The sequence below is a fragment of the Hypomesus transpacificus genome, chromosome 12 (genome assembly GCF_021917145.1).
Source record: "Hypomesus transpacificus isolate Combined female chromosome 12, fHypTra1, whole genome shotgun sequence".
Classification (NCBI taxonomy): Eukaryota; Metazoa; Chordata; class Actinopteri; order Osmeriformes; family Osmeridae; genus Hypomesus; species Hypomesus transpacificus.
Window position 1 is genome coordinate 10,446,473 of NC_061071.1, and position 20,000 is coordinate 10,466,472.

Sequence of the window (20,000 nt, forward strand, 5' to 3'; positions counted from 1 at the left end):
AGAGAGAAAGAGAGAGACAGAGACACAGAGAGAGAAAGAGAGAGAGAGAGTCTCTTTCAGAGATCCTCTATATATAAAACATGAGCCTGGCATCGCAGGCACATTAATTACATTTCCTCTCCGCCGTGTGGACTAGGAGAGACGTGTCTTCCACACACATATCCTTTCTGCACTTCCACACTCCGGCCAAACTAGATCTGCTCACTTTCCCACAAGCAAAATCGATAATGTCCGATAAGAAATCCAAACAATGTATATGTTATACACTCACGTTTGTTTACCGGCTTAGAGTACACCAGATGTATTCCTGGTGTTTTCTGAGTGTTTATAAAAACTTCACCTTAGCGCCTTTTTATGAGCATTAAAATCTATTTTTGAGGATGATTCAAACTCCCTGAAGGCTTCACTTTGATGAATCTGAATCATTAACATGTTAATAGGGCAACAGAGGAAACTGTAGGCTATTTAGACCTCCTACTGAGATGACTCGAATGGGATGGATTCAAATAGGGATTCAGATGATGCCAATGAATCAAATTGCCGTAATAGGCACTAAAAGGAGCAAAACTAAATCCTGCCGGATGTTATTACTGGGATTACCACTATCTTATCCTCAGCCATGGCACACTGCTGTGCTCATAATGAATAGTGCTGGAAAAGACACTCTCATTAGCTAGATTATGGATTATATCATTATGTCTGGGAAATGTAATGTTTCTCATTTGTACTTTGATCAATGAAATGGCTTGCGGGACAGTATATCGATCCCTTCACACACACACACACACACACAGAGACACACACAGAGGCACACACACACACAGTTACATTAGTTGACACATGCAAATCCAGGAGCAATCACTGAACATTAAATCCACGCATGAAAGCACTTATCCAAAACGCAATTATCAATGTTTCTAGTCCACCACGTGAGGAGAGCTCTTAAAGAACGGCCTGTCCTCCCCGAGTCAGACTGGGAGGCCTGGTGTGTGATGAGCACAATCACGTCCTGTCCTCCCCGACTCAGACTGGGAGGCGTGTGATGAGCACTATCACGTCCTGTCCTCCCCGACTCAGACTGGGAGGTGTGTGATGAGCACAATCACGTCTTGTTTTATTCATGAAATATTCTCTTAAACATCAGAGGAGTCAGGTGGCTGAGCGGTTAGAGCATCGGGCTAGTAAAGGTTTCCAGTTCGATTCCTGGCCGGTGCACATGACGTTGTGTCCTTGGGCAAGGCACCTCACCTTACTTACGGAGAATGTCCCTGTACTTACTGTAAGTCGCTCTGGGTAAGAGCGTCTGCTAAATGACTAAATGTAAATGTAAACATGAAACTTGTTTTTGCATGTGAGAGTCATCAGGAGAAAGTAGAAGAACATCAAAGGATCTTTATAAAAATCAAACCCTTTAACCTTTACTGTGTTCCTCTCCAGTTTCCCCCTCACACACACTCTGTGTTCAAACCAAACATCACTTGAATGTCAAAGTCTGTGAAGTTGTGTTGAGAACCCAAACCCACGTGTCACTTCCTCCCCTAAGGCTCGGACTTCCTGTGCATCACACACATCATCCCGGTGAAGAACGAGGAGGGCGTGGTCATGATGTTCATCCTCAACTTTGACTACGTCCTGGAGGAGGGCAGCAGGGACTCTCTGGAGAGACTCAACCACACGTCTCCTGCCCAACCTGAGGACCGTAAGTACAGCAGCCCAGCCCCACTCCCTTGAGCTCTCATTTCACCCTTACATTCCTAGGATAAAGATCTCATCTTCTATATATATATATATATATATATATATATATACACTATAGGCCTATATATATATATAGTCAGTGGTGGCTGGTAGTCTTTGAAATAGAGGAATTGAGCCTTAGGCAAATATGTTTTCAGAGGGCAATAAATTAGAGGGCAATAAATTAGAGGCAAAACATTTTTGGCAAGAAAGAAATATTCTGACAAAATTGGAGCCCCAAAGAATCTGAACCGATTTTTGAATTGTTAAATACATTTGACCCGAAAAAGTTTACCCCCAAAATTTCAAGCTGAAAGAATTTGAGCAGAAACACATTTTCAAGGCCCATCATGGGCCTCTCCCCCTGATGACCCAGGCCAGCCCTGTGGTGAGGTCCAGACCCAGGCCAGCCCTGTGGTGAGGTCCAGACCCAGGCCAGCCCCCCTGCACTCCCCCTGCTCTGGAGGCCTGTAGTACCTCCCAGTGGAGCTCTCTGCTGCTGAGGTGGACAGTTAACACGGCTCCTCCAAAACACCAGAGGTCATTCTCTAGATCGGCGTAATTGGACGGGAGAACCTCACAGATGTGTGTGTGTGTGTGTGTGTATCGCTCTGTGTGTGTCTCTCTTTGTGTGTTTGTGTCTCCCTCTGTGTCAGTAAGGTGTGTGTTTCTCTCTCTTTGTCTGTGTGTGTGGGTGTGTGTGTGTGTAGACCGACGGGTCTCCCTCCTCCTCCAGTCTCAGAGGAGCGTGGGCCACTACAGGGCAGCACTATAGTGAAACGGCGGAGCATGAATAAAAGACTAGCCAGGCTTATCTGAATATCTTAGCAGAAGCCTTTGTGAATGCAACTGTCAGAAATACTTATTTACAAGGCTGAGTCTTGCTCTAATGCACTGCCCTCGCTCTCCACCCTGCACTGTGTGTGTGTGTGTGTGTGTGTGTGTGTGTTTCAGCCTCGAAAGACACAGCTCCAAAGACACGTTTAGCATTCCAAGATTTTTACTTTATTGATTGATTGATTTTTTTCTAATCTCATTCCTAAGCAGTTTAGGCCTGTCCGCCTGTGCTCAGCAGCGTAGCGGTCGTGCCTGAACCTTACAGCATGTAGATGACTTCCAGAGCTGTTCAGATCTGAGTTCTGAACCTTGCAGCGTGTAGATGACTTCCAGAGCTGGTCAGATCTGAGTTCTGAACCTTGCAGCGTGTAGATGACTTCCAGAGCTGTTCAGATCTGAGTTCTGAACCTTGCAGCGTGTAGATGACTTCCAGAGCTGGTCAGATCTGAGTTCTGAACCTTGCAGCGTGTAGATGACTTCCAGAGCTGTTCAGATCTGAGTTCTGAACCTTGCAGCGTGTAGATGTCTTCCAGAGCTGGTCAGATCTGAGTTCTGAACCTTGCAGCGTGTAGATGACTTCCAGAGCTGGTCAGATCTGAGTTCTGAACCTTGCAGCGTGTAGATGACTTCCAGAGCTGTTCAGATCTGAGTTCTGAACCTTGCAGCGTGTAGATGACTTCCAGAGCTGGTCAGATCTGAGTTCTGAACCTTGCAGCGTGTAGATGACTTCCAGAGCTGGTCAGATCTGAGTTCTGAACCTTGCAGCGTGTAGATGACTTCCAGAGCTGGTCAGATCTGAGTTCTGAACCTTGCAGCGTGTAGATGACTTCCAGAGCTGGTCAGATCTGAGGTATCTCATGCAGGAGGCTGATGAGCAGCAAGGGCTGTATTCTTCAGCTCCTAACACACAGCTGTGATGCCTTCCAGTGGAGCTCTCTCTCCACCTCTTGCTCTCTCTCTACCTCTCTCTCTCTCTCCACCTGTCAGTCTCTCTCTCTCTCCACCTCTCTTTCCACCTTTCTCTCCCTTTGTCTTTCTCTCTCCTTGAGGGAATCTGTACTCAGTGATATCACCTTACCTCCCTTACATAAAAGTATTGTTCCCAGATTGCACCCTGCCCTGCTCCTTGTGTCTGTCCCAGGATGCAGCCTCTCTTGACCTGGGCCCTGGAAGCCACAGACACCCAGGGAGGTCATGACCTAGGTGTGTTGTGTGTTTCCTTACCTGTTAGTCAGTATAGGTCCTGAGACAAGGGACAGCTCACCTCTTCACAGCTGTTGACACGTGTTCAGTGGGACGGCTTTCCCCATGGACATTGCTTAGACTTTTCAGTTCCACTACAGCGTTATTCAAAATGCAACTCAGCTTTATTGTTCCCAGTCGGAAGATTGCCTCTTCCACCTGACTAAAGCTGGAATGTTCATTGAAACCTCTATGAAAGTTCCAGAGGCTGTTCCGGTTTATTCCGTTCCGTTCTATCTGTTCTGAGCATTCTAGAACTCTTAGTTCTTATTTCTGAACTGCTAATGAGGGGAGAGGAGAGGTAGAGAGAGATAGAAAGGGGTAGAGAAGGTTAGAGAAAAGTAAAGAGAGAGAGAGAGACAGAGTGGTAGAGAGACCTTCAACGTCAACAGAAACACAACGATAAGAAATTATTTGTCCCCCTGCTTTTTACTTTATTATTTTTCTTTCTTTCTGCATCGGCAGTTTCTCCTTCCATCGTCAGCCAATCAGTAGCTGCCTCTCATTCCACCCATTACTGCCCAGACCGAGGGGATTTGATGGTTACTGTAATTAGTATTCCATATTACTATCTGGTATCATAGCAACAGGGACCCGGTGTGCATTGGCTGGCTGTATAATCAGCTGGCGAGTGTTTGTGGAGAAAGTGCCACCAGAGACAACTGCCTGTGCGCACACACACACACAGACACACAGACAAACACAAACAGACATACATTCCCACCCTCACCCATACACACTTTAACAAGCCTTGTAAGAAACCAAAACCCATAGTCACCTTTTAAAAATAGTTCCTGCGATTGCTCTCTGCTCCAGCGCTTGACACATTTCCAAAAAGCATGGTAGGATGGCGAACCAATTAGCAGCTCTGTAGCTGCTGGGATAGCTCTTTCAGAGGGGCTTAATTAGACACACAGCTTACAGGAGGGATGAATGGCTCAGAGCTGCATTCATGTTTCTCTCAGTCTGGGTGGTGTCGGCTCTGGAGGACAAGCCATGCCCACTAACTCCTCTCCCAGATGTGATTGGTTCTGCTTGTTGGTACATTCATACAGGCGATAATGATTTAATGATGTCATGATACTGATTTACAGCATCTCCACACATCCAACCCAGACAGGCCAGTATGTTTATCATTCTGATCTCCGCTCTGTAGTGCTGAGCTATAGAGACATTCAGCTCTGTAGTGCTGAGCTATAGAGACATTCAGCTCTGTAGTGCTGAGCTACAGAGACATTCAGCTCTGTAGACGTGTAGGACTGTTGAGGAAAACACACTTCACGTCATCATGTCAGCATCTTTGACCGGTATGATTTGTCCAGACCAGTCGTTGACTTGAAAAACTAGAATGAAATATTACCCCAAGAACCACCCTTGTATTCATCTTCTCCTTCTAGTATGCACAATTTGTATGTCGCCTTCGGAGAAACGCTTCGTCTGCTAAATGATTAAAGTGTAAAGTATGCACACAGATTGTCAGTGTTTGTCCCTGGCTGGTGTCTGGCCTCATCTGTCTGCTGTGTGAGCGGCGCTCCTCTCAGATCCGCTGACCCTAGACGCAGCACGTAACGCTGTCTAAAATTAGGTTTGTCTCTCGTCAATGTCAGTGCAGGAAAATGTGCTGTGACAGAAATAATGTAGCAGTGCTCCTGCAGAGATGTTTGAAGCGCCTGTTCAACCCCTTTTGTTGTGTCTTCAACAGCTAAACCTCACAGCTTCTCTAACCGCGGTGGCTTTTCTCTCTCCGCCTCCTCATCCTCTCTCTCTACCTCATCATTTCACTCATTCACTCACTGGATAAATGTGTCCTTCTGTTTGTGTGTGTATGTGATCTGTGTGTGCGTGTGTGTGCGTGTGTGTGAGTGTATGTGATCTGTGTGTGTATGTGATCTGTGTGTGCGTGTGTGTGCGTGTGTGAGTGTATGTGATCTGTGTGTGTATGTGATCTGTGTGTGTATGTGATCTGTGTGAGTGTATGTGATCTGTGTGTGTATGTGATCTGTGTGTGTATGTGATCTGTGTGAGTGTATGTGATCTGTGTGTGTGTGTGTGTGTGTGTGTACACCCCCTCCTGTGGATCCCTCCACAGCTACAGTGACTCTGTGAGCTAGACATCCTCATCAAACTGGCCTCTCCTAGTCTGTCATCCTGGGACAGTACGTTTCTGCCACTGAATGTCCACTCAATAATTGACATTAGATGAGGACTGATGACTTGCCGTTGGAACGAGGGACATATATTTCCATCTCGGTCGTGTATTAAAATAACTCTGGCCTGGCGTGTGTTTCAACAGCGTACACGCTAAACGCCCGACACCCAGGAGAAAGCTGAGGGGGAACTGAAAGCTGTTTTTATAACAAACACAGTATGAGGTGATGAAACAAGGTTAGCACAGGATCCGCCAGTCAGAACGTTCCCAGAGAAACGCAGCGAGGATCCTGGTGATGCCTTTGTGAATCACCTGTCTCAGCTCATGAAGATATATTCATGAGCCAAGAAAAGGATTGTCAGAATAACCTGCCTGTCCAGAAATATGCTCGCAGTGTTTCTGTTCAGACTACCTCAGTGTTTCTCTTCAGACTACCTCAATGTTTCTGTTCAGACTACCTCAGTGTTTCTCTTCAGACTACCTCAGTGTTTCTCTTCAGACTACCTCAGTGTTTCTGTTCAGACTACCTCAGTGTTTCTTTTCAGGCTACCTTAGTGTTTCTGTTCATAGCACCTCAGTGCTATTTCTGAAAACATTCCAAAGCACTCTTTAATAAACAGGACAACACTGACAAACAGTGATTGCAACCAGATCAACTCTCTTTGTTCATTTATTTCCCTCCCTCCGTCCCTCCGTCCCCCCGTCCCCCTCTCCCCCCCCCTCTCTCTCTCAGGGAAGGGCCGTTTCTTCCGGTTCCGCTTCCCCTCCCTGCACCTCCTGGGCGTCAGCAAGCAGTCTCTCCCCCAAGAGGACCCGGATGCCGTCACCATCGACTCCCCCCGCCGCAGCGACGAGTCCGTGCTCACCCGTGACTACCAGCTGCCCACCCGCGAGAGTGGCAGCCCTTCCTACGCCAACGACACCCGCGCCCTCATCGCCCCCAGCCACTGCTCCACCCCCCTCTCTGGCCCCCTGGACCACTCCTCCCCCAAGGCACCTTGGGACAGGCTGTACCCTGCTCCTGCGCCCCCCCAGCCACCGGCCTCCCCCGGCCTCACCCCCTCAGCCTCCAGGGAGAGCCTGGGGGGGGTGCAGAGGGCGTCCTCCACCCTGGACATGGAGGCCCTGGGTTCTCACTCCAGGATGCTCTTCAGGGGCCGCCACGCCAGTGAAGGTAGCCAGCTCTCCACCACGTAACACACACAGACCACATAACCCTCCCACACACTCTCTCTATCCCTGACACACCACTCACAGCTCACCCTGGGACAAGCAGGGTGTGGATAGTTTTAGGAAAGCCAAAGAGTCACCTTGAATTGGTAGAAATGGGCCAGGGGGCGTGTCGTCCAGCCTTAGCCCCGCCCCTCTCACCACAGGGAGCCTCTCTGAGTCAGCCACAAAGGGAAGCACTTTGCACCGTCAAGTCACCGAGTGACCTGTGTGTGTGTGTGTGTGTGTGTGTGTGTGTGTAAAGCCCCAGTTTATCTACAGATGCAACCAGCCAGTCTGTCCCTCCACCTAGATATCTCCTGACTAGTGCAGTGTTCCTGATCTCCACTCTCCCCCTCCCTCTCCCCTCCCCCTCCCTCTCCCATCCCCCTCCTCTCCCTTGCCCCTCTCTCTCTCTCCCATCCCCTTCCCCCTTCCTCTCCCATCCCCCTCCTCTCCCTTGCCCCTCTCTCTCTCTCCCATCCCCTTCCCCCTTCCTCTTCCCCACCCCCCTCCTCCTCTCCCCTTCTCTTTCTCTCTCCCTCCACACCGCGTAACCCATCTGACAGACAATGGTCGCAATATCAAAGGTATGGTCAAATCAAAAGTTCTATTGAGTGTTGGATGTGGCTTGTCCCAGCTGTAGTGAACACCATCCAGCCTGCTGCATGTTCACGCACGCCCACACGCCCGCACGTCCGCATGAGCCATCTCCTGCCTCCTGCATGACACAGGCCTTTTCCAGTCTCTCGAACAGCCTCACCTTCCCTTCAGTGCAACTTCCATGCTCACCTCTCAGAGGAACGACAGTCACGACTTCACCTCTCTCCGAGCGGGAGGGGGGAGGAGCGGGAGGGGGGAGCGGGAGGGGGGTTGCGCTGTAGGGGAGGGGAAGGGGGGCGCCAGAGGGGAAGGGGGCGCGGGATGTTGCTGTGAAGCGTTCAGGGTTCTCCAGGCTGAATAACCAGCCCTTCTCTCCTCACACTCCTCACAGGAGACTGTATGTTGGAGCATGACCCCCCCCCCCTCCCAGTGTAATGTTTAAGTCATCATCCGAATGTAAACGTCACCTCATTCCATGTGACGTTACATCACGCCCCCTGGAAGACACTAACACAACGCAACAGAGTGAAATAGCTTTTTTCACCCTCAAGAGAAAACATTTGATGCTACTCATATTGGCTCTCTGAGATGAGACAGTGTTGAATGCCCGCTGCAACCTTCCTCACACAACCTTCCCACAGCGACAGTTTCAACTGTGTGTGTGTGCTAAAGTACACGCCAAGGGAATTGTTGTAGGTCTACGGTGCATTTGTCGATCTTGACTTGACATTTGACCTTCCCGCATAATTCCACTTCCTCTCTCCACTTCCTGTTTACCTTCTCTCTCTCTCTCCTGATTCGCTAGTTTCTCGTTCCTGGATGGCTGGGGGTATGGCTTGAGCTTTTCCTATTGTTTTTTGTCTGAGCACAAACTGTTGTGTAGCGCCGTAGCATGTCATCACGTTGTGCATGCCATCGCTCTCTGTCCTGTCCTGTTCTGATTGGCTCTCTCACTTCTGTGTTCGTCATGGTGACTAGACTGCCTGCGTAGGTTGTTGTGGTAAAAGCATAATGACAGGATGCTCTCGCAAAAGAGATTTCAAATCTCAGCGATTCCTTACTGGTTAAATAAAGGTTGTTTTTTAGAAGTTACGTGAGGCTAGTTGGTGAAAAGAGATTTACGAGGTATTAGGTTCCCATCGGGACTGAATCCACCACCTCTCTGTCTCGCAGTTTTCCCTCCCATTGCGTCGTGTGTGACAGTGTGTGAGATGGTGTCGTTTGTTACCGTGTCATACCGTGTCAGGCCTGAGTCACTGTTTGTGAGCAGCACATTCAGCACAAATGAAAAAAAGACTTTCCTTCATCAGAAATCATTAACTCTTAGTTCTGCTGATGTGAGTCTTTGAATTGTGATATTCAAATGCATGGACCGCCTGGTGAAATAACTGATATATTCAGAATGTTTTATAGGTAAAATAACCTAACCATTTACTAATATTGCTTATGATAAGAAGTTCAGAGGAACATTGTGTTTGTTTGGTGTTTCTCAGCATCGGTGGTGCACTACTGTTTGGTCTCGTACTGTTTGGTCTCGTACTGTTTGGTCTCGTACTTGGTTACTTCTCTTGTTTCAGCAATTGATTTGCTCCTAGAACATCATCTCATCTCCTCACACCTCACAACACAAAACACACTTACAAACACGCTCACACATACACACACACTTTACTACACAATCACAGTCAAACACACACACACTGTCTCACACATGCTTCCACGCACACACTTCACCACACCCCCCACGGCAGGCGGGGCAGCTCCCAGCTGGTCTGGGGTTCTGCTGGTCTGGGGTTCTGCTGGTCTGGGGTTCTGCTGCTGGTCTCTGCTGCAGCCAGAGAGGTCCTCTGGGCAGACTGGACCAGTGCCAGAACCTTCCAGCTGCACACAGCACAGGACACCACAGGACAGCACAGGACAGTACAGGACATGACAACACAGGACAGCACAGCACAGGACAGCACAGGACAGGACAGCACAGCACAGGACATGACAGCACAGGACAGGACAGCACAGGACAGGACAGCACAGGACAGGACAGCACAGCACAGGACAGCACAGCACAGCACAGGACAACAGAGGACAGGACAGGACAGCACAGCACAGCCTACAACAGACCCTGTTACGGACATTGCAGCAGATTCATCAAAATAACTTTTTGAAGAAAGAAAAAAACAAAATGATCCAATAGGGTCTGAATCCGTCAGCAGTAATCAATCAATTAATGGATGGATTGATTAAAAGATTAACAGACATCGAGCAGTTCTGTAGTTGTATGTGTGTGTGTGTGTGTGTGTGTGTGTGTGTGTGTGTGTGTGTGTGTGACCTCCTCAGGCCCCTTCACCCAGATCAGATCCAGCCTGCTGGGCTCCACCTCTGACTCCAACCTCAACAAGTACAGCACCATCAACAAGATCCCCCTCATCACCCTCAACTTCTCAGAGAACAACGACAGGAAGTGCCCCTCGTCCCCCACGTCTGACCAAACCATCATCGCCCCCAAGGTCAAAGACCGCACGCACAACGTCACCGACAAGGTCACACAGGTGAGAACTTCACCTCTCTCACACCTTCCCCTCCCTCTCCCTCACTTCCCACAGACACACTCCCCTCCCTCACTTTCCACACAGACACTACCCTCCTCCTCCTCTCCCTCACTTTCCACACAGACACTCCCCTCCTCCTCCTCTCCCTCACTTCCCACAGACACACTCCCCTCCCTCACTTTCCACACAGACACTACCCTCCTCCTCCTCTCCCTCACTTTCCACACAGACACTCCCCTCCTCCTCCTCTCCCTCACTTTCCACACACACACCTCCCCTCATCCTCCCTCTCTTCCGACACACCCTCCCCCCTCCTCCTCTCACTCACCCCACACCCTCCCCCCTCCTCCTCTCACTCACCCCACACCCTCCCCTCCTCCTCCCTCTCTTCCCACACACCCTCCCCCCTCCTCCTCTCACTCACCCCACACCCTCCCCCCTCCGCCTCTCACTCACCCCACACCCTCCCCCCTCCTCCTCTCACTCACCCCACACCCTACCCCCTCCTCCTCTCACTCACCCCACACCCTCCCCTCCTCCTCCCTCTCTTCCCACACACCCTCCCCCCTCCTCCTCTCACTCACCCCACACCCTCCCCCCTCCGCCTCTCACTCACCCCACACCCTCCCCCCTCCTCCTCTCACTCACCCCACACCCTACCCCCTCCTCCTCTCACTCACCCCACACCCTCCCCCCTCCTCCTCTCACTCACCCCACACCCTCCTCTCTCAGGTTACCCTGAAGGTCACAGCTGCCTCTCTGGAGGTCACAGCTGCCTCTCTGGAGGTCACAGCTGCCTCTCTGGAGGTCACCGCTGCCTCTCCCCTTCCTCCATCCTGCCCCCTCCCTCAGATCGCCCTGCTCCGGGGGGTTGTTTGAGTGTGTGTGTGTGTGTGTGTGTCAATAGCCTCAACCCTCTCACGTTCACCCAGGACCAGCAGATGTCTAGAGACCAACTGGTTCCTTTGTAGTTGAGGACCTGAGCAGATGAAAACACTCACATTCACACATAGCTGACCTCCACAGACCCTGCTGTCGCCACTCTGCATTGGAGACCAAAGATGTTTTATTCAAACAGCCACTTCAGTCACTGAGCAGACAACTCTCTGAATGTAGAACAGCAGCTTATTGTTCTAGTCAGGCTTAGTTACATAGCTCTTATACTGTATGAATGGGTGTCACTGTGAGGCTTTACTTAGAACTTAATTCACTTCCTTATGAGAATATAAACACTCAATTCCACTTAAACTAAGTCAGCCTTGCGTTGTCCTTGAGAAGTGTTTGTTTTCTTGAAGCCGTAGAGATAGCTAGCTTCACCGGCCGACTTAAATAATAAAGACGGATCATTTATTTAGACACAGACTAGGGGAGAGACTCGCCCAGCCGCGCTGTCGTTGTGCCAACCAATTCCCTCCTGCCTTCCCAGCAGGCTCAGCGATAATTTACCCATACTGACGAGCGATGAGGAGGGGGGGGGTGTTGTAGAGCTAGCTGTGTGCTGTAGGACTGTGTTAGACCAGAGCTAGCTGTGTGCTAGCTGGAACAGGAAGCTATCGTTTAAATTAGGATCAGTCTGACTGTCCAGAACATGGAGACAGGGACAAACGTATTAGCATCACTCATGTACTGGACCAGATTGAGATGCAAGGACGGAGCATCTGTCTTTTTGAAGGGACTTCATGATTGCCTTACTAATTGCTGGGACCTTTAATAAAGGCCACATGATGTTTAGACACATAAATAATGCAAAACTCATTTTATTTCTCCCTCTCTTCCTGCTTTTTCTTGGTTTACTTTAAAGGCCAGGATATATTGGAAGGGCGCAGTGTGTGCCCCCTCCCATTTCCCAACACACAGGGGAGCAGGGGGGGTCTAACTAAATCTATTATCAACACTTAACCTCCCATCTCCCCCCCTCCCACACACACCTCCTCAAACACGTCAGGTTACCGTGGTGATCCCTGGGTGGGTCTGGTGTTGGCGTGGAGACGAAAGAGGAGCTGGAGGTTTCATCTTTGCCTCCTCTTTAACTCTGAGCGCAGCAGTAATTGCCTGTCTGCCCTTGGGGCGAGCAAGGCACTCTACCTGTCTCTCTCTTCCACTCTATCTCTCCCTTTCTCTCTCTCCCCCTCCCTCTCCCCCTTCTTTCTTTCTCGTCTTCTCTACCCCTCTCCCTCTATCTCCCCCTCTCTCTAACGCTCTCTCCCCCCTCTCTCGCTCTCATTCCCTCCTCTCTCTCTCCCACCCCCTCTCCCACCTCTATCTCCCTCTCTCTCCAGTCATAAGAGCACCAGCCAGAAATTCCCTGCAGTTGAGGAGTCCGACCAGATGAATGGATATACATCCATCTCCCACAGCGATAATGACCTCTGTGTGGTGGAGATGGAGACGCTCCTGCAGTCATATTAATGTTAAAAGTTTCCCAGGGATCTTCACTAAACTGGAAGCCAGGTTATTAATGCACAGGCCTGTTCTTCAAAAGAGATTTCATTTTTTGTTCATTCCCTAAAAGGACAATTTAAACTGGGAAAAATATGGACTTAAAACACAGGCAGTATAGTTGTATGCAAACACATCTTAACACCTATGACTTCCATGAGGAACTATGTACCCATAGGTAGTATGTAGTCTATAGAATGTAGTATCTAGTACATACTGTAGTATTTGTACTATATAATATGTAGTATCTATTATGTAGTATCTTGTGTGTAGTGTGTATTAAGTAGCTTCTAGTATCTTGTAGTGTGCAGTGTGTAGTGTGTAGTGTGCAGTGTGTAACATGTGGGGAGCGGTGCACAGCGGGGGGTGATACACCAGCTCTCTCCTGGACTCTGTCCACCCCCAGAGGAGTTATTAACTAAACTGAGCCTGGCGACGATCCTGACCTTAACTTGATGCCACTCTCCTGAGGTGTCTGTACACTGAGGACTTTCAGATATTTCAGTTATCATGGAAAGCATCTCATTTGCATAGTTGTTTTAAAACCTTAAACTTTCCGTAATGAAATGGCGAAAGCTTCCCCATGGAGGACGTTGAGGATTGTTGTTGAGCTCTAAATAGAGATGCCTGGACCAGCCTCTCTACACTGGACTGTTTGATTCATAATAATGTGTCCATTCAGCAGATGTTTCTATCCAAAGTGCAATACAGGGTCACGTTCTCTAACTGCTGAGCTTGAACAAATAAGGAAAGCTTCTATGTGTTCTCATGAACTCTCTTCTTCCTCCTCTTCCTCCTCCTCCTCCTCCTCTTCCTCATCCTGTTCCTCCTCTTGTTCCTCCTCCTGTTCCTCCTGTTCCTCCTCTTCTCCCTTCTCCTCCTCTCCCTGCTCCTCCTCCTCTCCCTCCTCCTCCTCTCCCTCCTCCTCTCCCTCCTCCTCTCCCTGCTCCTCCTCTTCCTCCTCCTCTTCCTCCTCCTCCTCCTCCTCCTCCTCCTCCTCTCCCTGCTCCTCTCCCTGCTCCTCTCCCTGCTCCTCTCCCTGCTCCTCTCCCTGCTCCTCCTCCTCTCCCTGCTCCTCCTCCTCTCCCTCCTCCTCTCCCTGCTCCTCCTCCTCTCCCTGCTCCTCTCCCTCCCGCAGGTGTTGTCTCTGGGAGCTGATGTCCTACCAGAGTACAAGCTCCAGACCCCACGCATGGACCGCTTCACCATCCTCCACTACAGCCCCTTCAAGGCTGTGTGGGACTGGCTCATCCTGCTGCTGGTCATCTACACCGCCATCCTGACGCCCTACTCCGCCGCCTTCCTCCTCAACGACCGCGAGGAGCATAAACGGCGCGAGTGCGGCTACTCCTGCTCCCCGCTCAACGTGGTGGACCTCATGGTGGACATCATGTTCATCGTGGACATTCTCATAAACTTCAGGACCACCTACGTCAACATCAATGAGGAAGTGGTCAGCCACCCTGCCAAGATCGCCATCCACTACTTCAAGGGTTGGTTCCTCATCGACATGGTGGCCGCCATCCCCTTCGACCTGCTGATCTTCGGCTCGGGATCGGACGAGGTGAGTCACAACTCGGACGTTGTCATGACCCTGTCCAGGTTAACTGGCCCCAGGAACAAGTGTGAATGAGCTGCTAGCTGATTAAAGCCAGGGGTGTAAGATTAGTGTTGGAGCGAAACCTCCAGGCAGGTAGCTCTCCAGGAACAGGGTAGGAGACCCCTGAACTCGAGACTCCTTTGGTACTTCGGACAGCATTCTTCTTGTTAGGATGCAGCCCTACAAGCCTGCATGAGGGCATCCCTGGTCTCTGGAGGAACTCCTCCTCTACAAAACATCATCTCACCTTCCCTGAACAGACGCGTCTCTGGGTTCGCTTACAAACAGTTCATCTTAATGAATTTCCTGAGGGAAATTTGGTTTAAGCAAACAAGCATATAACTTCACAAAACAAGTCCATACAACCGAGACAAACACATAAAAACATCTCAGGTCATTTAATTAATACTTACTTACATTACCCAGAATTTAAAAGCTTTTTAGCCGATGGGGTAAGTGAATATCTACACACACTTTGTCCCCATCTGACTTTGCTTGTCAGACTATTTTTTCTTTCTTTTTTTTTCAATTAAGCACTTTGCAGAAGGACTGAAATAAAGCTCTCCATATTTGAATAATTTGTGTCTGTCTGAGAGAGAAAGAGAGAGAGACGGAGACAGAGAAACTGAGAGAGAGAAACAGAAAGAGAGAAACAGAGAGAGAGAGAAACAGAGAGAGAGACAAAGGGGGATGACATGGTAAGAGTGAAGATGCAGAACAGAGATGTGGGCAGAGACTGAGACAGAGAGATTGTGATCATATCGTGATCATATCATGATCATGTTGTGATAATATTGTGATCATATCGTGATCATATTGTGATCGTCATCATCGTGTAGCGCATTGGGAGGATGACTGTCTTGCAACACTGACATGCATGTGCCCCCAAGAGCATTATATATATGATATATATACAGCATCACCGAGGGGCCCCCAAATCATTCTTAGGTTCATTTCGTAATTTCGAGCCCTGCAGGGAGTCATGACTCATTTCATGATCGAGGTGTTATTAATTCCCCTGTAGGACATATTCTGTGTTAGATGGAATAAGAATGGACAGGACCTGATGGGGCTGGACTGAATGGATTCAAACCGATCTTGAGCTGAACTGAGCTTGAGTTGAATTGGATTAAATAGTTTTGAATGGGATTGAATAAACTGGTGAGTTTCCAGCCGGTAAGCTTGCCTGCAGAATAAGTGGTGCCTTAGTGGAGGAGGAGGCGGGGGGGTTTATAATAAAGCCATCACCGTTCTGTTGCTCTGAGCTCCTAACATTTCCTGTGAGCACGTCAGGGAGGTAAGCATCGTCTCATGAATCAGCCCTGTCTCATACACCAGGAACAGACGCTTGTCCAGTTTAGAGATAGCAGAGTAATGAGCGGCTTCTCTATAAACAAGACTCACATCCAGGAGCAACATGTATCTCATTGCTGTTGTTACGGGAGGAGGTGGTAATGATTTCCCTCAGGATATTACTGTAATAGTCAGCGGGGACATGAGGTGAACTTCCCTCTCTCTCGTGTTCCTGGTGACAGACGGAGGCGACACGGAGGCGCTGAGAGCTAGTGATACTCCTCTTCTTCTAGTGATCCTCCTCTCTCAACACGTTTCAGACGGCATGTTTGTTTGTTTACGATTGTTTACAACGGACCTGACGATGTTGTGGTTCTAAGGGATGTTTCTGGTTGTGAGGGATGGGTCTGGTTGTGAGGGATGGGTCTGGTTGTGAGGGATGTTATTGGTTGTGAGGTATGGGTCTGGTTGTGAGGGATGTTATTGGTTGTGAGGGATGGGTCTGGTTGTGAGGGATGGGTCTGGTTGTGAGGGATGTTATTGGTTGTGAGGTATGGGTCTGGTTGTGAGGGATGTTATTGGTTGTGAGGGATGGGTCTGGTTGTGAGGGATGGGTCTGGTTGTGAGGGATGTTATTGGTTGTGAGGCATGGTTCTGGGTTTAGTGTCCAGGCAGGCCAGTCTCTCTGGATGTGGGTTCAGGGTGCTTTCCAGCCCTGATTGATGAGTTTGAGAGGAAATCGTTTCTCAGAAATGTGACAAACCACTCATGTGGCACTCTCCTCACTGTGACTAACCAACCTTAGCTGGGATTGATTAGAACACCCACCCACCCAATAGAGAAACCATTCACAGACTTCTGAAGTGGATTAGCACTAGTCCAGTTTTCAAGCAAGCATCAGCCAATAAGAACCCTGTTCATTTATACGTTCCTTCCCAGACCACCACTCTAATTGGCCTGCTGAAGACAGCACGTCTCCTCCGATTGGTCCGTGTGGCCAGGAAGCTGGACCGTTACTCTGAGTATGGTGCTGCAGTCCTCATGCTGCTCATGTGCATCTTTGCCCTCATCGCCCATTGGCTGGCCTGCATCTGGTACGCCATCGGGAACGTGGAGAAACCGTACCTGGAGCACAAGATTGGCTGGCTGGACAACCTGGGCGTGTCCATCGGGAAGCGATACAACTACAGCGACCCAGGGTCGGGTCCGTCCATCAAGGACAAGTACGTGACGGCTCTGTACTTCACCTTCAGCAGCCTGACCAGCGTGGGCTTCGGGAACGTCTCCCCCAACACCAACTCTGAGAAGATCTTCTCCATCTGCGTTATGCTCATCGGCTGTGAGTTACACACACACACACGAAAAACCTTGCACACACACACACTCATCTACTGACTCACCTGTCCAACCTTTAATCTCTGACCTCCACCAGCCCTCATGTACTGAGTCATCTGTCTGACCTTTAACCTCTGACCTCCGCCAGCCCTCATGTACGCCAGCATCTTCGGGAACGTGTCGGCCATCATCCAGCGCCTGTACTCAGGCACGGCGCGTTACCACCTGCAGATGCTGCGGGTGAAGGAGTTCATCCGCTTCCACCAGATCCCCAACCCCCTCCGCCAGCGGCTGGAGGAGTACTTCCAGCACGCCTGGTCCTACACCAACGGCATCGACATGAACATGGTACAAACGTGTGTGAGGGTAGTGTGTGTTGGTGTAGGGGGGTGTGTGTGTGAGAGAGGGGGTGTAGGGGGGTGGGTGTGTGGGAGAGGGGGTGTAGGGGGATGGGTGTGTGTGTGAGGAGTCAGTTATACTTGAGTTATGAGAGTCAGATGATGTCGTCCACAGCACAATCTATTAAAGTTTAATGAAATGAGACATACCGATATGTTGATATTGTGTATTTAATATTTTGCTTTGCAATTTCTGTGTTTTCCCTTTCTGTCACCTGTTTGTAAAACCAAGTCCAATGTCTTAAAAATAGCTGTTGTCCATGAAACGAGGTGGAGCACCTAACATGCGTGGCCTGTATCAGTGTGAAAGCTAAGGTTCTCTGTGTTTAGTGGTTGACTGGAAGAAAAAAGTCAGACATGCTGTGCTGAACACAAAGCTTCAGATCAGTAGAACTGGCTTTTAGTCAACTTTGGTTTTTCCTTTTGTTCTTCTAAAACACACTTGTCTTTTCCATGCCTGCCCCATGATCACATGGAACTCCCTGCCACTCTGGTAAGAACAGGAGGTGTGTATTACACAGGTCACATGATCACACGTTTGCAGATCACATGATCACATGCTCATTCCGTAGACCTCCATTTAGGCTCACCTGTAGAACATTAGTCAAAGTGTCAGTTTACCTCCAGGAGTCTTGTGTCATGTGACTGGAGTCTGGTGTCATGTGACAGGAGTGTTCATGTAGGTCCAGTCTCATGAGATGCAGCTTCATGATCCCTCCTCGTGTTAAACCAACACTTTGACTTGAGCTGTGTGCCCTCACATGTACATGCAGTGTGTTTCCTGTGTTCCCTGCTGAGATATCCTACTGCTGGTGTGTGTGATCACTGGATGGCCGTGTGTCTATCGTCTAGGACTTGCATTTCATTGTAAAGGCATGCTTCCCCTCTAAAGCTGTCCTTGGGAATAACCTGCGAGAGGACCTTAAGCGCCCAGTGCACAGAACGTGTTCATGTAGCACCAGGAGATTGCGTCCTGCTCTGAGCGTTCCTACAGGTCCACTCTCATCGCCATGACCGCTCCTGGTGTTAAATGGACACTGAGAGAATCAGGGTGCTGTCCTTCAGACACAGTGACTGTAGGGACAGTACGAGCCTCCATGCGGGCTGCTGGGTTTGCATGCCAGGGAGGAGGTGGTGGAGCCAGGGAGGAGGTGGTGGAGCCAGGGAGGAGGTGGTGGAGCCAGGGAGAAGGGTGTGGAGCCAGGGGGCTGGCAGCTGAGCCAAACCACTCGCATGTGGACCTCCTCAAGGTCGTTTTTGCATGAAATCTGAGTATTCAAACAGGATGATTTCCCTCCGCGAGGCGGGTGACTGTGAGGTGGGGTTGGGTGGATATTTCTGTGGGCTGGCCTGGGCTTGTGTGGAAGAGCTGGCCTCTGAAAAGGCTCCTGCACTTGCCAAATGTTGTTCACTCTTTCCTTTCCAAATCTTCTCATAATATATCTCCCTTTTCTTTCTTTAAAAAAAAAAAAGAGAAAAAGAGAACAAAGAAAAGCATCTTTGTTCTAGAAAACCGGTTTAATCCAGTTTCCCTGTTTGCTGCCATACGTTTTGAGGTGGTTTTGTCTTGACAAAGAAGATAAGGGCATTTTTCTCAGCCTTCGTTTCTGTCTCTGAAGCTTCTCCCCCTACCTCTCTCTCTCTCTCCCCCTACCTCTCTCTCTCTCCCCCTCTCTCTCCCCTACTCCCCCCCTCCTCTCTGTCACGTTGTCCTGGTGTCTGACACTGTCCTTCTGTTTGCTGTTAACAACATTCAACACTCATCGTCCCTGGAAACCAGGTTCTTCCCTCAATTATAAGATCTGTCACTCAGTCACAGAGAGACAATCTGTTAGTATTCAGCAGGATGTCATCACGGCCACCGGAGTAACACAACAAACCCTGTCCCATCGTTTTCATTCAATCGTGTAGCACGTTTACACATACAGTTCCTCCTGCTCTTTTTGTTCAGAGTGATGTGCAAGGCTCCCCAGCTCAGGGTAAGTCTCTTGAATCGCCTGAAGTTACACATCAAGACTTTGAGATTTTTTGAAGTAAGTCATGGAGAGCCAACATTGTTATTGAGCACCACTTACACTAAGTCATGTTTCTAGATCCAGATGGAAACACAGAAACAGTTGTTTGTTGACATCCAGACACCTCAGCCTCTGAAACACTAACACCATGTTTACATGTTCACCCTAGTCTGTTCTGTCTTGTAATAACTGTTTATCCTGTCTGCTCGTGACCTTGGCTGAAGCATCCAGTTTAATCTAAATGCATGACCATGCAGTAAGTTTCTGCTGCACATGATAGGTTTTGAGAAGAAGGATAAACTACAAATGGCAACTGTATGAGATATCCCCCAGGTCCTAATGTGTCCTCAAACCCAGATCACATGGATGTTCCTTAACAACACCTGTCACTCTCACAGGCCTCAGCTGACCTCTTTCTCATCTGCCCCTCTGGCCTGTACCCCCTCCCTCCCCCTCCCCCACCCCATTCACCCTCACCTACTTCTCCTACCCCTCATCTACACCCCTCCCGTCCCTCTCTCCCTCCCTCACCCCCAAACTCCCCTCTCTCCTTGACACCCCTCCCCCACCGCCCCCCCCCCCATCCCTCCCCCAGGT

General features: G+C 49.5%; 1 protein-coding gene across 1 annotated transcript in view; it reads left to right on the forward strand.

Annotated features, from left to right (window-relative positions):
• The first annotated feature begins 1,550 nt into the window (after window positions 1-1,550).
• Window positions 1,551-20,000, forward strand: part of kcnh7 (potassium channel, voltage gated eag related subfamily H, member 7) — a 37,471-nt gene continuing 19,021 nt past the window's right edge. Inside the window, exons 1-8 of the mRNA XM_047031049.1 lie at window positions 1,551-1,699; window positions 6,699-7,139; window positions 7,744-7,764; window positions 10,112-10,323; window positions 13,901-14,326; window positions 16,595-16,994; window positions 17,139-17,338; window positions 19,999-20,000. The exon at window positions 19,999-20,000 is cut by the window's right edge and continues 251 nt beyond it. Coding sequence (XP_046887005.1) covers window positions 1,603-1,699; window positions 6,699-7,139; window positions 7,744-7,764; window positions 10,112-10,323; window positions 13,901-14,326; window positions 16,595-16,994; window positions 17,139-17,338; window positions 19,999-20,000 — 1,799 coding nt within the window. The 5' untranslated portion in view covers window positions 1,551-1,602. The remainder of the gene's footprint in view (window positions 1,700-6,698; window positions 7,140-7,743; window positions 7,765-10,111; window positions 10,324-13,900; window positions 14,327-16,594; window positions 16,995-17,138; window positions 17,339-19,998) is intronic.